The sequence below is a fragment of the Eubalaena glacialis genome, chromosome 9 (assembly GCF_028564815.1).
Source record: "Eubalaena glacialis isolate mEubGla1 chromosome 9, mEubGla1.1.hap2.+ XY, whole genome shotgun sequence".
In the NCBI taxonomy this organism is placed as follows: Eukaryota; Metazoa; Chordata; class Mammalia; order Artiodactyla; family Balaenidae; genus Eubalaena; species Eubalaena glacialis.
The window spans coordinates 56,953,026-56,970,435 of record NC_083724.1 but is presented as its reverse complement, the minus strand read 5'-3'; the positions used below and the strand labels follow the sequence as shown (position 1 = coordinate 56,970,435).

General features: G+C 40.1%; 1 protein-coding gene across 1 annotated transcript in view; it reads right to left on the bottom strand.

The window, feature by feature from the left end:
* Positions 1 to 16,025, bottom strand: part of PDCD1LG2 (programmed cell death 1 ligand 2) — a 96,323-nt gene extending 80,298 nt beyond the window's left edge. The window contains exons 1-2 of the mRNA XM_061199046.1: positions 16,002 to 16,025; positions 3,323 to 3,394 (exon numbers count right to left, since the gene is read on the bottom strand). Of these exons, the coding sequence (XP_061055029.1) occupies positions 3,323 to 3,380 (58 nt within the window). The 5' untranslated portion in view covers positions 3,381 to 3,394; positions 16,002 to 16,025. The remainder of the gene's footprint in view (positions 1 to 3,322; positions 3,395 to 16,001) is intronic.
* Between the last annotated feature and the right edge of the window lie 1,385 nt (positions 16,026 to 17,410).

The window sequence follows — 17,410 nt, the reverse complement described above, 5'->3', positions numbered from 1 at the left end:
AGGTGAGGATGGGTGTAGGCAGGGAGGGGAGGGGGGACAGCTTTACACAGCCAGCCTTCAGAAAGCTCTAGTTCCTGGTTTAGAATAGATGCTGCTCTCGTCACTTGACGCATGCACTCCTCTTAGCAGGAATGCTGCATGAGACATCTTGTCTATTAGAAATCCCTTCCCCAACCTGATTCTTCTGCTTTCTATACCTCAGGGGTCAGCAGATATAGTTTTGGAGGTCAGCTATAGGCTAAGTAGAGTGACCCAGGGTGTGGTCCCTGCCCTAGAGTGACCTCAAGCATCACCCTGGTCATGTGCTTCCTGGGTTTTATTCTTCTCTGGTAGATGAAGAAAGAAGGAAACATCAATGAAAGACGTAAGACTGGGGTTACTTTTTCCTTCAAGACATGACAAAGTACAAAAATAAATATTTCCCTTTAAATGTGTCTGGGTAACAAGATGTCCTTAGGTTTTGAAATGAAAATATAAGAAAAAAATTGAACTACAACACTACAGTAATAAAAGAGTGAGTGATATAAGTGAAAGGATATACAGATAGATCAATAGAACAGAACAGAGGGTCCAGAAAAAGACCCACACAAATATGGCCAATTGATTTTTTTACAAAGGTGCAAAGGCAATCAACGGAGAAAAGATAGTCTTTTCAGTATATGAACAAATGGGGCTGGAGCAACCACATGCAAAAAAAAAAAAAGCCCCAACCTATACTTCATACTATACAAAAATCAACTCAAGATGGATGGTCAACCTAAATGTAAAATGTACAACTATAAAATATTTAGAAGAAAACAGAGAAGAAAATCTTTCAGGTCTTGGGTTAGGCAAAGTGTTCTTAGATATGACAATCCATCAGAGAAAAAATTTGATAAATTGGATATCTCCAAAATTAAAATCTTTCCTCTGCAAAAGACACTGTTAAGAGAATGAGAGGGACTTCCCTGGTGATCCAGTGGTAAAGAACCCGTCTTCCAATGCAGGGGACGAGGGTTCGATCCCTGGTTGGGAAACTAAGATCCCACATGCCTCGGGGCAACTGAGCCCACACACCATAACTACTGAGCTCGCGTGCCTCAATGAAAGAGCCTGCATGCTGCAAACTACAGAGCCCACGCGCCCTAGAGCCCGCATGCCACAGGTAGAGAGAAGCCCACTCCCCGCAACAAAAGATCCCACATGCCTCAACGAAGATCTTGCTGCCACAACTAAGACCCGACACAGCCAAAAAAAAAAAAAAAAGAGAGAATGAGAAGATGAGCTACAGACTGGGAGAAAATATTTGTATATCACATATCTGATAAAGAATTTGTATCCAGAATATATAAAGAACTCTCAAAACTGAACAATAAGAAAATAACCCAATTAATAACGGTCAAATGATTTGATATGCCCTTCACCTAAGAAGATATATGAATGGGCAATAGGCACATGAAAATATGTTTATCCTCACTAGGTACTAGGGAAACGCAAATTAAACCACAGTGAGAAACTTCTATACACCTACTAGAATGACTTAAAAAAGAAAAATGACACTGTCAATACCAAGGGCTGTCAAGGATGTGGAACAATTGGAACTCTCATACTTTGCTGGAGGGAATGCAAAAACAGTACAGATTCTAAGAATGGTTTGATGGTTTCTTATAAAGTTAAATATGTACTTACCATATGACTCAGCAATCCCACTCCTAGGTATTCACCTAAGTGAAATGAAAACCTATGCTTCCACAAAAACCTATATACAAATGTTTATAGCAACTTTATTTATAATTGCCAAAAATAGGAAACAACCCAAAAGTCCCTCAAGTGGGAAATGAATAAACAAAATGTGGTGTGTACATACAGAGTAATACTACTCAACAACAAAAAGGAATGAACTATTGATTCATATAACAATATGGAAAAATTTCAAATGCATTATGCTAAGCGAAAGAAGCCAGACAAAAAGAATATCTAATAAATGATCCCATTTATATGACATTCTGGAAAAGTTACAACGACAGGATAGAGAATAGATCGGTGAGTACCTGGGCTTAAAAGTTGGGGGAGGGTTTTTGTTTGGTGATAGAACTGTTCAGGATCTTGATTGTGGTGGTGGCTACATGACTATGCGTTTGTCAAAACTCATAGATGCTTTTATAAAAAAGAGTAAAATTTTACTTTATGTCAATTTAAAAATAAATATTTAAAAAGTGAAATGAAAATATTTTCCAATAGCTTTTCACTTCAATCTTTAAATTATTTTATAGATAACATGGTAGAGCATCCACAGAGCATTCAAGTAAGGAAAGAGTTAATTTTGCCTGTCTCTAAAAATCCCAGCAGGGCAGGGTCTCTTAGAAAGGAAATATCAAGTGTTCCTTTAGCTGCCACTGCAAAGGTAGGGCTGGAGTAAGCAGAATATTGGGGTGTTCTCCAAGGATGGCCCCAAGTCAGTGTCTCTAGTGCCAGACCAGGCTGAGCAGCCCAAGGGAGGGGGAGGAACGTGACTGGGATCACCTGGAAGGGAGGGAAAAGCTCTTCAAAAAGTTATCAGTGCCAAAGAAGGCATTCTTTCTCAATGAAAGGCAGAATGTTGGATGACTTCCCATGGGATCGGGGCTGTTATCATAGAGGACCTAATCCCCTTTGTCCACCTCTGTCCTCCTCTCTTACCTACTGGTGTTCACCCACTATAATGCACTCATGGTCCTGACTGCATACGTGAATAGTCTAAACTACCTTCCCCAGGAAAGCAAAACTCTGAAACTGCTTTCCTCCTTGCTACCCACACCCTCCAGTAGAATACCTTTCTTCAAAATCCAAAGGCATAGCTTTAAGGTTCATTATTCATTTAGATGCAAGGAAGACTCTGAGTTTCCAATTCAAGTAATCCACATTAATGTGTGAACGACCAATGGCTGCTACTGTTGCTTTTTAAAAGAGGAGGTGTCCCCCTGACCTTTGTCTCCTCACTGTCCCTGACAGAAGAAAGAAGGACAGCTTCTTGGCATCTCACCTTTCAGGACACTCAACCCATGCCCTCTTGTGTCAGTTCCGAGGTGCATGGTCTGAATGGTCCTGTCTTCTTGTTACTACCTTTACTGGAAAGTGGGGATAGATGGACCAATATTCTTAGTCCCTGTTTCTGTAAGACAGGGACATAGGTATGCACATGCCACCCTGGGCACCATTCTTTTGGCTGTGCTTATAACAGCTGGTAATCACACTTCCTCTCAAAGAAAGCCTTCAGCTCAAGGACTACACTCTCATCCTTGGCTTCAGCTAGGGGTCATCGCCTATTCCTCTTTCTCAGGGCCCTCCCTTTGACCTTTCTTACCTGCTGTCTGATGAAGCAGCATTCCGAGGCTCAAAATTATTAGCAGGAGGAGGAACATGTTCTGTACCGGATCTGAAACAGACAATTGAAAGTCTCAGAGCCTTCTGCAGATTTTTATTTTCTGGGTCTCATGATTTGGTCATTTGCTCACTTCTGAAACCAGGGAAATGACTGGTAAACAAATCTTTTGGGGAGGCAGTGGACCATGGTGGAGTAGAGCTGGGAAGAGAAGTTAAAGGGTGATTGCCTAAAGGAGAGGAGAGATGGGGTAAGAAGAAGCGAGGCACCCTTTATCGATCCAAATTAGAAGCTCATATGAACCAGTGCTCTTGAGTTACCCACACAGCTGGTTATCTGTACCTCTTTGTTTCTTCCATAGTTTCAGTGTAGGCCCTTGAAAAACAGTCTTGTTCATCAGATGAATAATGCACATCATCTTTTCCAGCTGGGCTGGAACTCTGTGAGTTGGACACTCAGTGCTCAATAGAACAGAGCTGGATTCTCAATAAATACTTGCTAGTTGACTGAGCAGGTAAAGTTGTCAAGCTCTTTAGAGTGCTGTGATCCATTGTGCCCATCACTTGAACTACCTGTTATAAGAGGTGCAGACAGGGATTGCAGAGAACTGCAAACCCAACTGAGTGGGTGCCAAACCTTAGTCCTGCTTCACCTCTCGTGCTTCCACTTTTGCTCACAAACTTTCCCACCCAAGGACTTCTCACGGTTGAAGGCAAAAGGGACAGGGTATACCACTGTCAGCTTTTTTTGTCCTCAAAGAGGCTTTCAAAATTTTATTAGCCATGGAACCATTTCTTCAAGGGGAATCAATTGGAGCCATACATCTAAATCAGGTAAAAGCAGAGCTGCTCTGAGTACAACGGAAAGCCAGTGGAGGATTTGGATCAGGAGAATGACATGATCTCATTTACATTTTTAAAAGAGGATTCAGTTTTGGTGTAGACAATAGACTACTGTTGTGAAGGAGAGTGGGATGGGCAAGATTGAAAGCAGAAAGATCAGTAAGAAATGTTTTCGCAGAGATGATAATAGTTTGGACCAGAGTGGTGGGGCTAGTGGAGGTGAGAAGGGGTCTGTTGAAGGTTTTTTATATTTATACATTTTTTAAATGTATTAAAATTGGTCCCTTAAATTTATTAAAATTTTTAATATCTTTATTGGAGTATAATTGACATACAATAGAGGATAATGTGTGTGTGTATACATATATGTTTAAGACACAGATGATTCAGTGGTTTTTAGTATATTCTACAGAATTGTGCAACCCACACCACTGTCTAATTTTGGATCATTTTTATCACTGCAAAAAGGAACCCAATACCCATTAGCAGAAACCCCCCAATTCTTCTTCCCTCTCCCTCCAGTCCCTGGCATTCACTCATCTCCTTTCTGTCTCTATCAATTTGCTTATTCTGGATATTTTATATAAATGGAATCATACAATATGGTCTTGTGGTCTTTTGTGTATAGCTTCTTTCACTGAGCATATTATTTTCAAGACTCATCTGTATTGTAACACATTACCAATACTTCATTCCTTTCTATGACTGAATAATATTCCATTGTATGAACACATCACATCTTTCTTATCCATTCATCAGTTGATGGACATTTGAGTTGTTTCCACTTGTTGGCTATTATGAGTAATGCTACTATGACATTCATGTACAAGTTTTTGTGTAGACATGTTTCCAAAGCACTTGATTATATATGTAGGAGTGGAATTGATCAGTTAAATGGTAACTCTATATTTGACTTTTTGAGAAACTGCCAAACTGTTTATCAAATATATGATTTGCAATTACTTTCTCCTATTCTGTGATTGTATTTTCAGTTTCTTGGTAGTGTTATTTGAAGCACAAATGTTTTAATTGTAAAGTACAAATTAATTTAATTTTGATGAAGGCCAGTTTATCTGTTTTCTCTTTTAATTGCTTGTGCTTTAGGTGTCATCTCTAAGAAAGCATTGCCTAATCCAAGGTCACAAAGATTTACGTCTATGTTTTCTTTTGAGAATTTTATAGCTTTAGTTCTTATATTTAGGTCTTTGATCCAGTTTGAGTTAATTTTTGTGTATGGTGTGAGGTAAGGCTCCAGATTCATTGATTTGCACATGGACATCCAGTTGACTCTGCATAGTTTGTTTAAAGGAGTATTCTTTCTCCATTGAATTGTCATAGCACCCTCACCAAAAATCAATTGACATTAAATGTATGGGCTTAGTTCTAGAATCTCAATTCTATTCCATTGAACTATATGTCTATCCTATGTCAGTATCACAGATTGTTGATTACGCGGAAGCTTTGTGGTAAGTTTTGAAATCGGGAAATGTGAATCTTCCAACTTGTTTTTCTTTTCTTAAGACTGTGTGTGTGTGTGTGTGTGTGTGTGTGTGTGTGTGTGTGTGTGTGGCTATTCTTGCTCCCTTGCATTTCCATGTGAATTTTAGGATCAACTTGTCTATTTCCACACAAAAAAAGCAGCTGGAATTTTGATAGGGATTATACTGAATCTGTAGATCCATTGGGGAATATAGCCATCTTTATAATATTAAGTCTTCTAATCCATGAATGCGGCATGTCTTTCCATTTATTTAAGTCTTCTATATTCTCAAGAAGATTTGATGGGAATTGCTGACAGCTTGGAAATGTAGTTTGGCAAAAGTAAAGAGATCCAGGAAAATTTCTAGGTTCAGGGCTTGAGTCACTAGGACAATGGAGATACTATTTATTAAAAAGGAGAAGACTAAGAATGAAGCAGATTAGGGAGCAGAAATCAAAAATTGTATTTGGAATATGTTTGGTTTGAGATGTCTATTAGACATTCAAGTAAAGACGTTTAGTAGGTGGTTGGACAACTGGTGGTCCAAATTTTGGGGCAGAGATATAAATTTGGGAGTCACCCATGCGTAAGTGTTACTTAAAGCCATGGTGCTGCATGGTATCACCTAAAGAGAGATAGAGAAGAGAAGGTGTCAAAGGACTGAGATATGGGGCATTCCAACATTTATGGGTCTTTGAGAGGGAGGGTACTAGCAAAGAAGACTGAGAGAAGGGATATAAAGGCAAATTAACCATCTCTTTTATTTTCTGTATTCTGATGCTTTGACATCTGGAATCTTGCTGACTTTAGAGGGACTGCCCCCTCAGGATTAGCCAATTCCTAGAGACAGTAAACAACTGTCCCCTGAGTGTGCCTTTCATATGCAAACCAACCAGTCCAGAGCCCTACCTCCAATCACCTCTTTATTGGGCTCTCACTCTCTGGGTCACTATCTATTTGCCCTAATCACCCTAGGGCCAGATACCAGATACCCCTATGCCCCCAGAGTCTGCTGAAATTATACAAACTAGCCCCATTCCTTCCCGTGGAAGCCACAGTAGAGGCTCCTGCCCACTTTTCCCCCTCTCCCTCTGCCTCCTGTGTGACCCTGGTATTTGCCTGTATGGCCCACTATGGTGTGGCATGCCCCTTTCTCTTGGGATCTGTGAGTATAACAAACTATTTTTTCAATGGCAGTCACCTCCTGATCTGTTGGCCTCACCATTCCTAAATGATAATAAAATAATAGATATAATAATAAATAAAATAATAGTAATAAATAATAATAAAACCTAGAGTTTAAAACATAGTGCTGGAAGGAGGGAGTGATCAGTTGAGCCAAATGTTTCTGAGAACTGGATTTAGCAGTATGAAGGTCATGGATGACCCTGATAAACACAGTATCAGTAGACCTGGTACAGATAAAAATAGGAAATAAGGAAGTGGAGACAACAGAATATAGGCAACTTGTTAGAGAATAGTGCTATAAAAGGGGGCAGAGATATGAGGCAGTAGCTAGAAGCGAATGCAAGGTCCACAGTGGGCTGTATTCTTGTTTTTAGTTTAGGGAGGGAAATATTACAGAAGATAACAACTAGGAACAGAATCTAGTGCCTTCTACCAGGAAATGCTCAAGACACACCTTAGCTAGACTTGAAAACCCTCTTCCTTACTGAAAATGCAAATATATCCAGAAAAGATACCATTTTAAGCTGCACCTGCAGCCTAGCACTTGCCCAGCATTTTTTTTTCCCTAGAGTACAAAAGGATAGCATGTAACATGCAGTTCTGGCAACAGAAAGGACTCCTGGTTCACCCATCACTCGTTTTAACTTCCCCTTCTTCCCTGCCCATCCAAGGGGACTTTCCTTGCACACTGTCTGCTTGAGTCAACTGAGAGACAGACACTGTCGTAAAGGTACTTTCCAACTAGCAGCCTTCTTTCTCCGAGGGATAAAGTGCCCCATGCAATGGTTAAGAGCTCAGGTTCTAACGTCAGACACATCTGAGTTCAAATTCTGAGTCTACAAATTATTAGCCTCTAAGACCTTAGACAGTTTATGAAAACTTTTTGTGTCCCATTTCCCTAAACTGCCAATAATAGTAACTCCTACTTCAAGCCGGAATCCTGGGGGCGTCATCTTAAACCTACACATCGCTCATCTTGCACATTCAGTCCATCCTCCAGTCCTATTAATTCTACTTCCTGGATACTACTTGGATTATGCCTCTTCTTCCCAACACCCTACTGCCATCACCTTAATTCAGCTTCTCGTCATTTCTCCTTACACCATAGCAGAGCCTCCTCACTGCCATTTTTACCTCCTAGTCTTGTTTCCTTCTGCTCCATACTTCTCTTGTCGTCACAAACCTTGGCGTCATCCTTGACTCCTGTCTTCTCTCACCAGCATCTGATTCATTAACACATCCTATAGGCCCTTCTTTCAAATATATCCAGAATCTGACCATGTCTCACTGCTTCCATATCAACCTAAGCCATTATCGTGTCTCGTGGTGATTCTAACCTTGCCTTCCTACAGTTGATTCTCAACACAGGAGCCAGAGTGATTCTTTAAAAATGTAAGTCAAAGCAGGTCTGCTCAAAACCTTTTGATGGCTCAATATTTCACTGAGAATAAACTCCTAAGTCTCTCCAATAACCCAGGTAATAGGGGCCTCTGTCTTGAGTCCCCCTGCCATGCTTTAGATGAGTGCACTGTAGCCATGCCCCTCCCTGCAGTGTGAGGTGTTTGCTGGGTTGAGAGGTGTCATCTGGACCTCTTGACCTCCCCCCACCACCCATTATAATCTGGGTCCTTGGGATGCTGGAATTCACTGCCCAAATGGCCCTAAGCCCACTTCCAGGCCTGTGTAGTGTCTTCCCCAACTCCATCCCTTCAAGCGTAGATCCTGCTGCCAGTGTGCCTGTCCCTACACCTGGATGCTTTCTTTGCTCTTTCTGGTGAGACTGCCTTATGCAAAAAACTGCAACAGCACCACCCCTCCAGCATTCCCAATTCTCCTTGTCTGTCTTTCTTTTCCAAAACTTTCATTACCATCTCACTTACCATATAGTGTACTTGTTTATTATATTATTACCTGTCACCTTCCATTAGAATATAATCACTCAAAGGACAGGGATCATTGTCTGTTTGCTTACTACTATGCCTTCAGCCCCAGAACAGAGTCTGGCAATAAGTAGGCACTTGGTTAATATTTGTTGGATGAACTATCTCTTTACCTAGCAGGCAGAACAATCTCTTGAATACTGAATAATCAAATCTGACCATGTCACTCCTGCTTAAAAGACTTCAACAACTCCCACTATTTACAAGGTGAAGTTCTCCTTTAGTGTGGCCTACAAAACCTTCCCTGATCTGGCACCTCCTGCCTTGGCCACAGAGAAACACATGTGCTTTCCATGACTAGGGCCTCACAGGTGCTTTGAGAAGTCTAATCTCACATCTAATCTCATCTTATTTTTTCTAATCTTATTTTTCTTCTATCTCAATTTCTTCATGAGCTTAAAAAATTGTATTGCATCATAAATAACTCCTTAAGTGGCCTTACATTTCATGCATTCAACAGAAGTGGATAAGTCTTTCCTAACTGCCTTAGTCTATTTCTTCTGCCTCAATTGTATCTGCTACTCACCTCTAGTGTAAGTACTTAACTCATTGCTGGTATGCTGATTTATTACACTTCTGTTTTCCAGGCTAGAATAGGAGCTCTTTGTACAGTCATCCCTTGGTACCTGCAGGATATTGGTTCCAGGATCCTCTGCAGATACCAAAATCCACAGATGCTCAAGTCCCTCATGTAAAATTGCATAATATAGTCGGCCGTACATGTAGGGTTGCAGAACCCTTCAGATACGGAGAGTGGACTGCACTTGATTACGTCCTTATAACTGTGTGCTGAATGGACAAGTGAATGAGTGCTTGCGTGCATGACAATTTAGCATCATACTCCGGAATCTGAGATCACTGGCTCCCATTTGACTCCACTCTATCAGAGAAACAGAAACCTTAACTTGGTTGTTTATTTTGGCCGCAAATAAGAACTTTTCATCTAATGGAGCCACTCACAGCACAATAGGCCACTAATGGGGTGGGGAGGCATCATCCCTGGTATTGTTTAAGCAAAGGGTGCATGCTGAAGCAAGAGTTTCCACAAGAGGTGGAAGGTGATCCCTTTTTAACAGCAAGATTATTTACAAGATTATCTCCCAGAAGAATGTTTCCACAGGTATCTCAAGCCACTCACCAACCTCTCTCAAAAGACTAGGCTATCTGGATAAGACCTCTGCCCTCTGGGTTCCTTAGGAGAACCACGTTTTCTGAAAGAGCAGGTTCTTGAAGCCTTTAATGTTGGGGAAGTATGAACTCTTTCATACTCAGACAGGCAAGGCCTGAAAGAATTTACTTAGAACTTACGGAGTGCATTGCCAAAATTAATTAACTCAATGCATCATTTACAGAGTGTCCATGTGTAAGGCACTCCTTTGGCCAAATGAGCATTGTGACAACTCTTCTCCACAATACAAAGAACATGTTCAAACAACCACATCTCTCTCTAGCCTCCCCTTTTAAAATTCACCTTTGTTTTGGATATAAATATCTTATTGTCTATGCCTGGTCAGCTGTTCATTTTCATCTTAATTGTATATTCCTTATGTACATGTTTGGTTTTGCTAGCTTTTTCATCAAGCAGAGGGTGCTCATTGTAGCTATCTTTATATCAGGCAGGCTGGCCTCTAATGAATACTTTGGAATGTGAATGGAAAAAAGTAGTTTTTAATCAAATGATCAGTTTAGCTGAATTTCTTAATTTCTGGATAATTCTTAATGAATTTATGGGTAATTCTTGATAATTCTGCCTATGAACATGTTGTAGTATTGCAGTTGAGGACAAGTCATTACCTAAAATGGAACAGAATGGCATAGGATAAGCTTCAAGAACTTTTTCTGGTGGCTCCAGGAGTCAAGAAGGGCCCTCTCAGTCAGGAGATGATCACGCTTGAGAGTGAGAAGAAGTGAAAGCTACTCTTTTTAGATTTGTGCAAAGTCCTGCTCAAATTGCTGCCCCCTTGGCTCTCACCCAGGACACTAGAAAAGCTGCTTCTCTTGGTGGTGTTGTGGAAGCAGCAGCTCTGAGCTAGGCATCAGGAGACAGGAGTTCCAGTCTTTGCTCTGTCCCTGCTGCCTTAGGAACTCACTCGCCACTCTCTACAAAAGAAGGGGTGAACTAGGTGACTTCCAAGGTCCCTTCCATGTACCATCTATGCAACTAACAACCAATCTCTACCATTTTGTTTCGCCATGTTAGGTAATACTCAAGTGTGAAACATATCAAGATTTTTGATGAACCATGAACATTTTAATATTTTTGATATTAAAGTGTGATTCCATTTCTAACTACCACAAATATTATTGGCCTATCAGTAACAGTTGATCACTAGTGTTTAAGATAAAGTTAAGATATGTAAGAATGGCCTTATTCCAGCTAAAGTCTTTTACTCCTCCCCTCTAAAAGGCATTTAAGAAAGTGAGTTAAAATGATATCATGGAGATAAGTAATAAACTTCAACTTATAAATGTGTATATATATATGAATGTGTACATAGACATAAAGTTAAACTTTTGATAATTTAGGCACTTTGTTATTAGGAACACAAAGTAATGTGGGGAGTTGCATAACCTTCGTTGCCTAGGTTGTGGCAGAGCCAGTGACCAGTAATGTGAAGTTTGGTTGGTCAGCTATGTCCTCATCTAGGGAGAAGTGGACCTGGAGAAATCTTCAAGAGTTTACGGATACCGTCAAGTGGAAGGTTCCTGCTTCAGTGGACATTCTCCTCCCTCCCCCTCCTCTTTTTCTTCCTCCTCCTGCTCCTCCTGCTTCTTCTGCTTTTCCTTTTGCTTCTGTTGCTGCTGCTTCTCTTTTTCCTCTGTTTCTCTATCCTGCTCAAGGAAGATTAAGCTCCCCAAGGGCAGAAATTTCTGTCTGTTTTTGCTCCTTACTATATCCCTGGCACCCCAAACAGCTCCTAATACATGGTGGGTCCTCATTAATATTTGCTGAATGATTAGATCATGCTCCTGTGGTCCAAGAGCCATAAATGGCCCTTCTCACCTTCGCAATGGTGAGATTGCGAGGGGTGGAAATCGGAAATCATCGAGTTCTCTAATATCTGAAGCTCTTGACCACACCACAGGCAGTAAACAGAAATGACTGTGGACAAGGTATGTGAAAAATACTTTGTAAATGGCAAAGCATTCTTCACATTCATTGTCATTATTACTTAGGATGGTGACTGATGATCTTTGGTCTAAAATTCCCATGAATTCCTAATATGACCACTCCTTTCACTAACCCATGAAGGTTTCACCTGGTAAAGTCTACCTAGTCTTTAAGAGTCACTCAGCGCCACCTCTTTCACGACTACTCCCCTGTGCCTCCTAAGTAAATGTTTGCAGAACTATTGTACCTTTCAGAGTACTTCTTGTCTATCTTGTATTTAATAGGTTACATCTAACTTTCTGCTTAGTAGATGTTTAGATCTTATTCTGCTTATTTCTCCATAAAAGATACTAACATCAATTTATTCAATTGTATTAAGAAGTTGTATCTTTCCAGAAAAATCAAGAAAATTTCTGTAAATTCTGAGGAGAAGGTTGTAAGCAGAAAATGTAAGCAGGAAAACTTTTCCAAGCAAAATTTGCAAGAGAACCAAAAATTACTATAGGTGCTAGAAGGTTCACTTTCTGGTTGCTTCAGGCCCAGTTTCTTGCCATTTCACCTATCTACTGAAAGCTATTTGTGAATTTATAGATGAAATGAAATTTATGGTGCTGAAATTATGTACAGAGGTTTTAATTCTTTCTTTCTTTTATTCAAGACATTTACTCTATAGTTTCTGTGTGGCAAGCTCTGGTATGCAGAGGTAAATAAGACAGAAACAAATCTTTCAGAATTCTCTGGTCTCTAGAATAACCAAGGCACAGGCACTTTATGGAAATATCTCAAGAATCCTAGCAAATAATTTCTTTGTGTAATAATAACCAGCATAAAGGATCATGTTTGTATAACACTTTATTCTCTGCTGAACATTGCCAGTCTTAACTCATTTTGCTCCTCCCTCTTCCCAAGTGTCTAGCACAGCCCTGGGTATCTGTGAAGACCTAGATAAATACACAACAAACTGAATTGAAATACCTGACTAAATCACTGTTTCTGAAGCCAAGTGTCTAAAGCAAGAATTGTAAGTAGCAATGTTTTAAAATAATTTGGATTTGAATGCCTTTGGCAAGTAATGAAGAGTTTGCCCCAGGCCCTGCTACTCCCTATTGTATTATCACACATTTTACTGTCCACCAGTTCCTACAGGCATTTGAGATTTCAGGGAATCTTAACAACAGTGGCTCTGTTTTTAGAGGTGGATCAGTAATCTTTCAGTATTCAATATCTAAACCATCTAGACATAGGTAGACAATCTGTAGCCTTCAATTTAACTTAAATTCAAATTGAATCTCAACTTTTTAGTCAATAAACACTGAGCTGCCATTTTTTGCAAGTCTTTGCATTAGACTGTGGAGAATCAATAGAAGGATTCATCTAAGAAAGGATCCCTGCCCTTAAAGACATTATAACATAGTCAGAAGTTTAAAACTCATACACATGAAAAATACTAATAAGTGGTGTAAAATATTTTGCATGAAGATGCAAAAACCCTGGAAGCTGCCTGGAAGAAGGGAGACTTCTCAGATGGGTGGGATTTGAAATGAGTTTTTGAAGCACTGGTAGAAATTGGAGAGTTGGAACAACTCTTGAGGGCACAGCAGATGACCCAGGAGCAAAGTTTTAGAGGTGCAAACACACAGGGCATGTTGAGGAAGACAATGAACAGCATAACCTGGCTGGAAATATAGTTTGAGACAAGAATGTTGAGAGCTTAATGCCAGGTAGAGCTGCCAATAAAAAACAGTGACAGTCACTCAAAAACTGAGTGACAATAAAAAGAAGTTTGAAAAGATTAAATCTGAGTTTGTTTGATTTTTTTTCAGTATATAATAGAGGGAGAGTGGAATTGGAGGCCAGCTACTTGATTAGGGGGTCACAGTGTTCATCCAGATGTTTGGTAAAGCATCTGATTTAGGATCAGAAAAGGGAAGAAAGGGAGAGGAAGGAGAAACTTCCTGTCTATAAGATAATTGACAGGACATCTGACAAAACAATTGACAAGTGATTAGTCACATGGGAAAGAAACAGAAGCAACAAGTTGACTGTGGTTTTGAGGCCAGACTATCAAAACAATATTGATGTTATTGGGTGGGGGTGGAGAGGAGGAAATATAAGATCAAGAGCTGATTTTTAAAGGGAAGACGATGAGTTAGGTTTGAGTCATGAAGTAATGCAAGGCAGTCAAGAAAAATGTAGGTCTAGAGTTTGGGACACAATTTGGGACTAGAGATAAAGATAAAGAAGTTATTTCTAATAAAATGTTAGTTGACTTTGGGGAATGAATTAACTCTCTGAGGGGGAGAGTATAAAAAGAGAGGTTAGAAAGAAAAGATCTGAACTCTGAGGAATGCCCCAAAATTTGGAGAGCAGGAGTAAGAGACCAGAGACAAAAGCAGAGAAGAAATGATCCTAAGAGTGAAAAGCTTCCCCATCACAATATCTCAGAGCCAAGGGAGGAAATCCCAAGAAGCAGAAGTGGTTGACAGTAGGGAGGTCAGGAGACTAAGAACTGGGAATCAGCCCCAGGGTTATTAGAGAGGGCTGGAAGGCATTGAGGTGATTGGGGCTGGATAACCTTTCAGATTCCTTTATCTATCCTGGAATTCTGTGAGTTGATTTGAAAATTAGGGGAACACAACCTGAGGGAGCCCCACAGCAGTAGAGCAGCGTGGGACATGAGGAGGTCAGGCTGCAGTTGCCTCATTACAGGGTAACCCAAGTATGCTACAGTTAAGGCATGTGGTATATTTGGACATTGCCATGTGGAATAAAAATGACACACAACAACCTATGGATCACTGTCCAATGCATCTTAAAGAAAGTCAGCTCTGAAGCATGACACCTAATACTGTCCCTGAGAAATCTGCATCACCTCCATCAGCCCCAATGCCTGCTGTATATTATGCAAATACCCCACATCTGGTGATTCATCTGCCATTTCATCAAATCAATTAATTCAACAACTCAGCAAGCACCCAATGAGCACCCATGCATATTGTGAGGCACTGTGTTGGGTACTTGGGATTCAGAGAACCTAAAAGGTGTGGTTTTTGCCTATGAGGAGCTGCAGTTTAATGGAAAGGCTCACAGACAGAAGAAATCCGAGAAGACACGTTGAAGAGTGGGAAAGGAACATCCTGCTGATGGTGAGAGTCAGGTAATAAAGGCAAACAGACCAGTTCCAAGTGGCAAGAGATATAGTTCATCTATTCATAGAATCTTAGGCTTCAAAGGGAGCTTAAAAAACATCCAGGTCAACTGGCATTTGACTCCTGCTACAACTGTCTGATTACTGCTCACACTGAATATTCTTACTGTACATTTTTGTCCATGTATGTCAATCATTCCCTTCCACAGAACCACAGAATTTCAGGGTCACAAGACCTTATTTGTAGGTAATTTCATTCAAGTTTCACCTCCTCACTTCAACCCTTTCTCACATGAATCCATTGTCATCTCTTTTCTACTATGTGCACCTGGATAGTGACCAATAAATAGCAATAGTTGCAGTTTTCCTTCATTTTGCTAAACATTCTTTCATCATTTTATGTAGAATATTAAGCCTTTTAGTAGGCCCAAATCACGCTTTTGTTAAATAATGGTTGCCTATATTATAAGTTAATGTAATTATAGTTTTGTTTTTTTTTTTTAACAGCTTACACTTGAATATAGCTTGTAAACACAGGCTAGCCTGGAATGTTGACTGCCTGCCAAAGGGATAATCACAACAGGTGTTAGATGTAAAAATCCAAATTTTTAAGTTCCATTAACCCTCCTAAATTCTAAGCAGAGAGACGATTTCAGGAGTAAATTCTTTTTGGTGCAGATTTATTTTGTGCAGAAAAAAAAAAAAAACTCACCTCATAAAACTGCTCAACAAGAATAACAAGCATAGGACCAGCAAGAGAAATCCTACTATTTTGAGGACAGGAGGAAATTAGCTTGTTTGTGCCCCTGAGCACAATTTCTGAGGCAGTTTCTCCCGCCTCCAATGGTGTGGAGAGAAAATGTGCCCATGTTTACCCAACTATGGCACCCTTATCATGGTCTACAACACCAACTCAAAGTATGAGAAAATCTCAACCCACTCGATACTCACATCAGGCCTTGGCACGGCTCCTCAGGCAAAGACGCAAAAGAAAATAAAACAACAAACAGTTGCTCTTTGTTAGATTCCCTCATAGAAGCCAACAAAACAAACAGCCAAAACAAAAACAAAACCTAGGTTGCTGCCGAGACCAATGCAACAAGCAGTAGCTCCAACCCAGGGTTCTTTTTAGCTGGCAGAGGGACGCACGAGGACAGATAACGGAAAATTGTGGGGATAAGGTACACTGAGCAAGAGAAGAAAAGATATCATCCCCATCCATCTAAGGCTTTCTCTTAACATGAGGACAATTCAAACCAAAACTGATGCTAAGGAACTGACTGAAGCCCAACCTACTGGCAAGTTTTGGTTTTACTTTCAGTGTCACTTCTCTGCACGCAAGTACCCATTGACCTGCGTGTGCATATTTATTTATTTACGTATTTATTTATGTATTTATTTATTTTAGGTTGTTTCCATGTCTTGGCTATCGTAAATAGGGCTGCAATGAACACTGGGGTGCATGTGTCTTTTTTTTTTTTTCTTTTGTTATTGGTTTAAAAAAAAAATTTTTTTTAATCTTTTTTTTTTTTAAACATCTTTATTGAAGTATAATTGCTTTACAATGGTGTGTTAGTTTCTGCTTTATAACAAAGTGAATCAGTTATACATATACATATGTTCCCATATCTCTTCCCTCTTGCACCTCCCTCCCTCCCACCCTCCCTATCCCACCCCTCTAGGTGGACACAAAGCACCGAGCTGATCTCCCTGTGCTATGCGGCTGCTTCCCACTAGCTATCTATTTTACATCTGGTAGTGTATATATGTCCATGACACTCTCTCACCCTGTCACATCTCACCCCTCCCCCTCCCCATATCCTCAAGTCCATTCTCTAGTAGGTCTGTGTCTTTATTCCCGTCTTGCCACTAGGTTCTTCATGACCTTTTTTTTTTTTTTCCTTAGATTCCATATATATGTGTTAGCATACTGTATTTCTTTTTCTCTTTCTGACTTACTTCACTCTGTATGACAGACTCTAACTCCATCCACCTCATTACAAATAACTCCATTTCATTTCTTTTTATGGCTGAGTAATATTCCATTGTATATATGTGCCACATCTTCTTTATCCATTCATCCGATGATGGACACCTAGGTTGCTTCCATGTCCTGGCTATTGTAAACAGAGCTGCAATGAATACTTTGGTACATGACTCTTTCTGAATTATGGTTTTCTCAGGGTATATGCCCAGTAGTGGGATTGCTGGGTCATATGGTAGTTCTATTTTTAGTTTTTTAAGGAACCTCCATACTGTTCTCCATAGTGGCTGTATCAATTTACATTCCCACCAACAGTGCAAGAGTGTTCCCTTTTCTCCACACCCTCTCCAGCATTTATTGTTTCTAGATTTTTTGA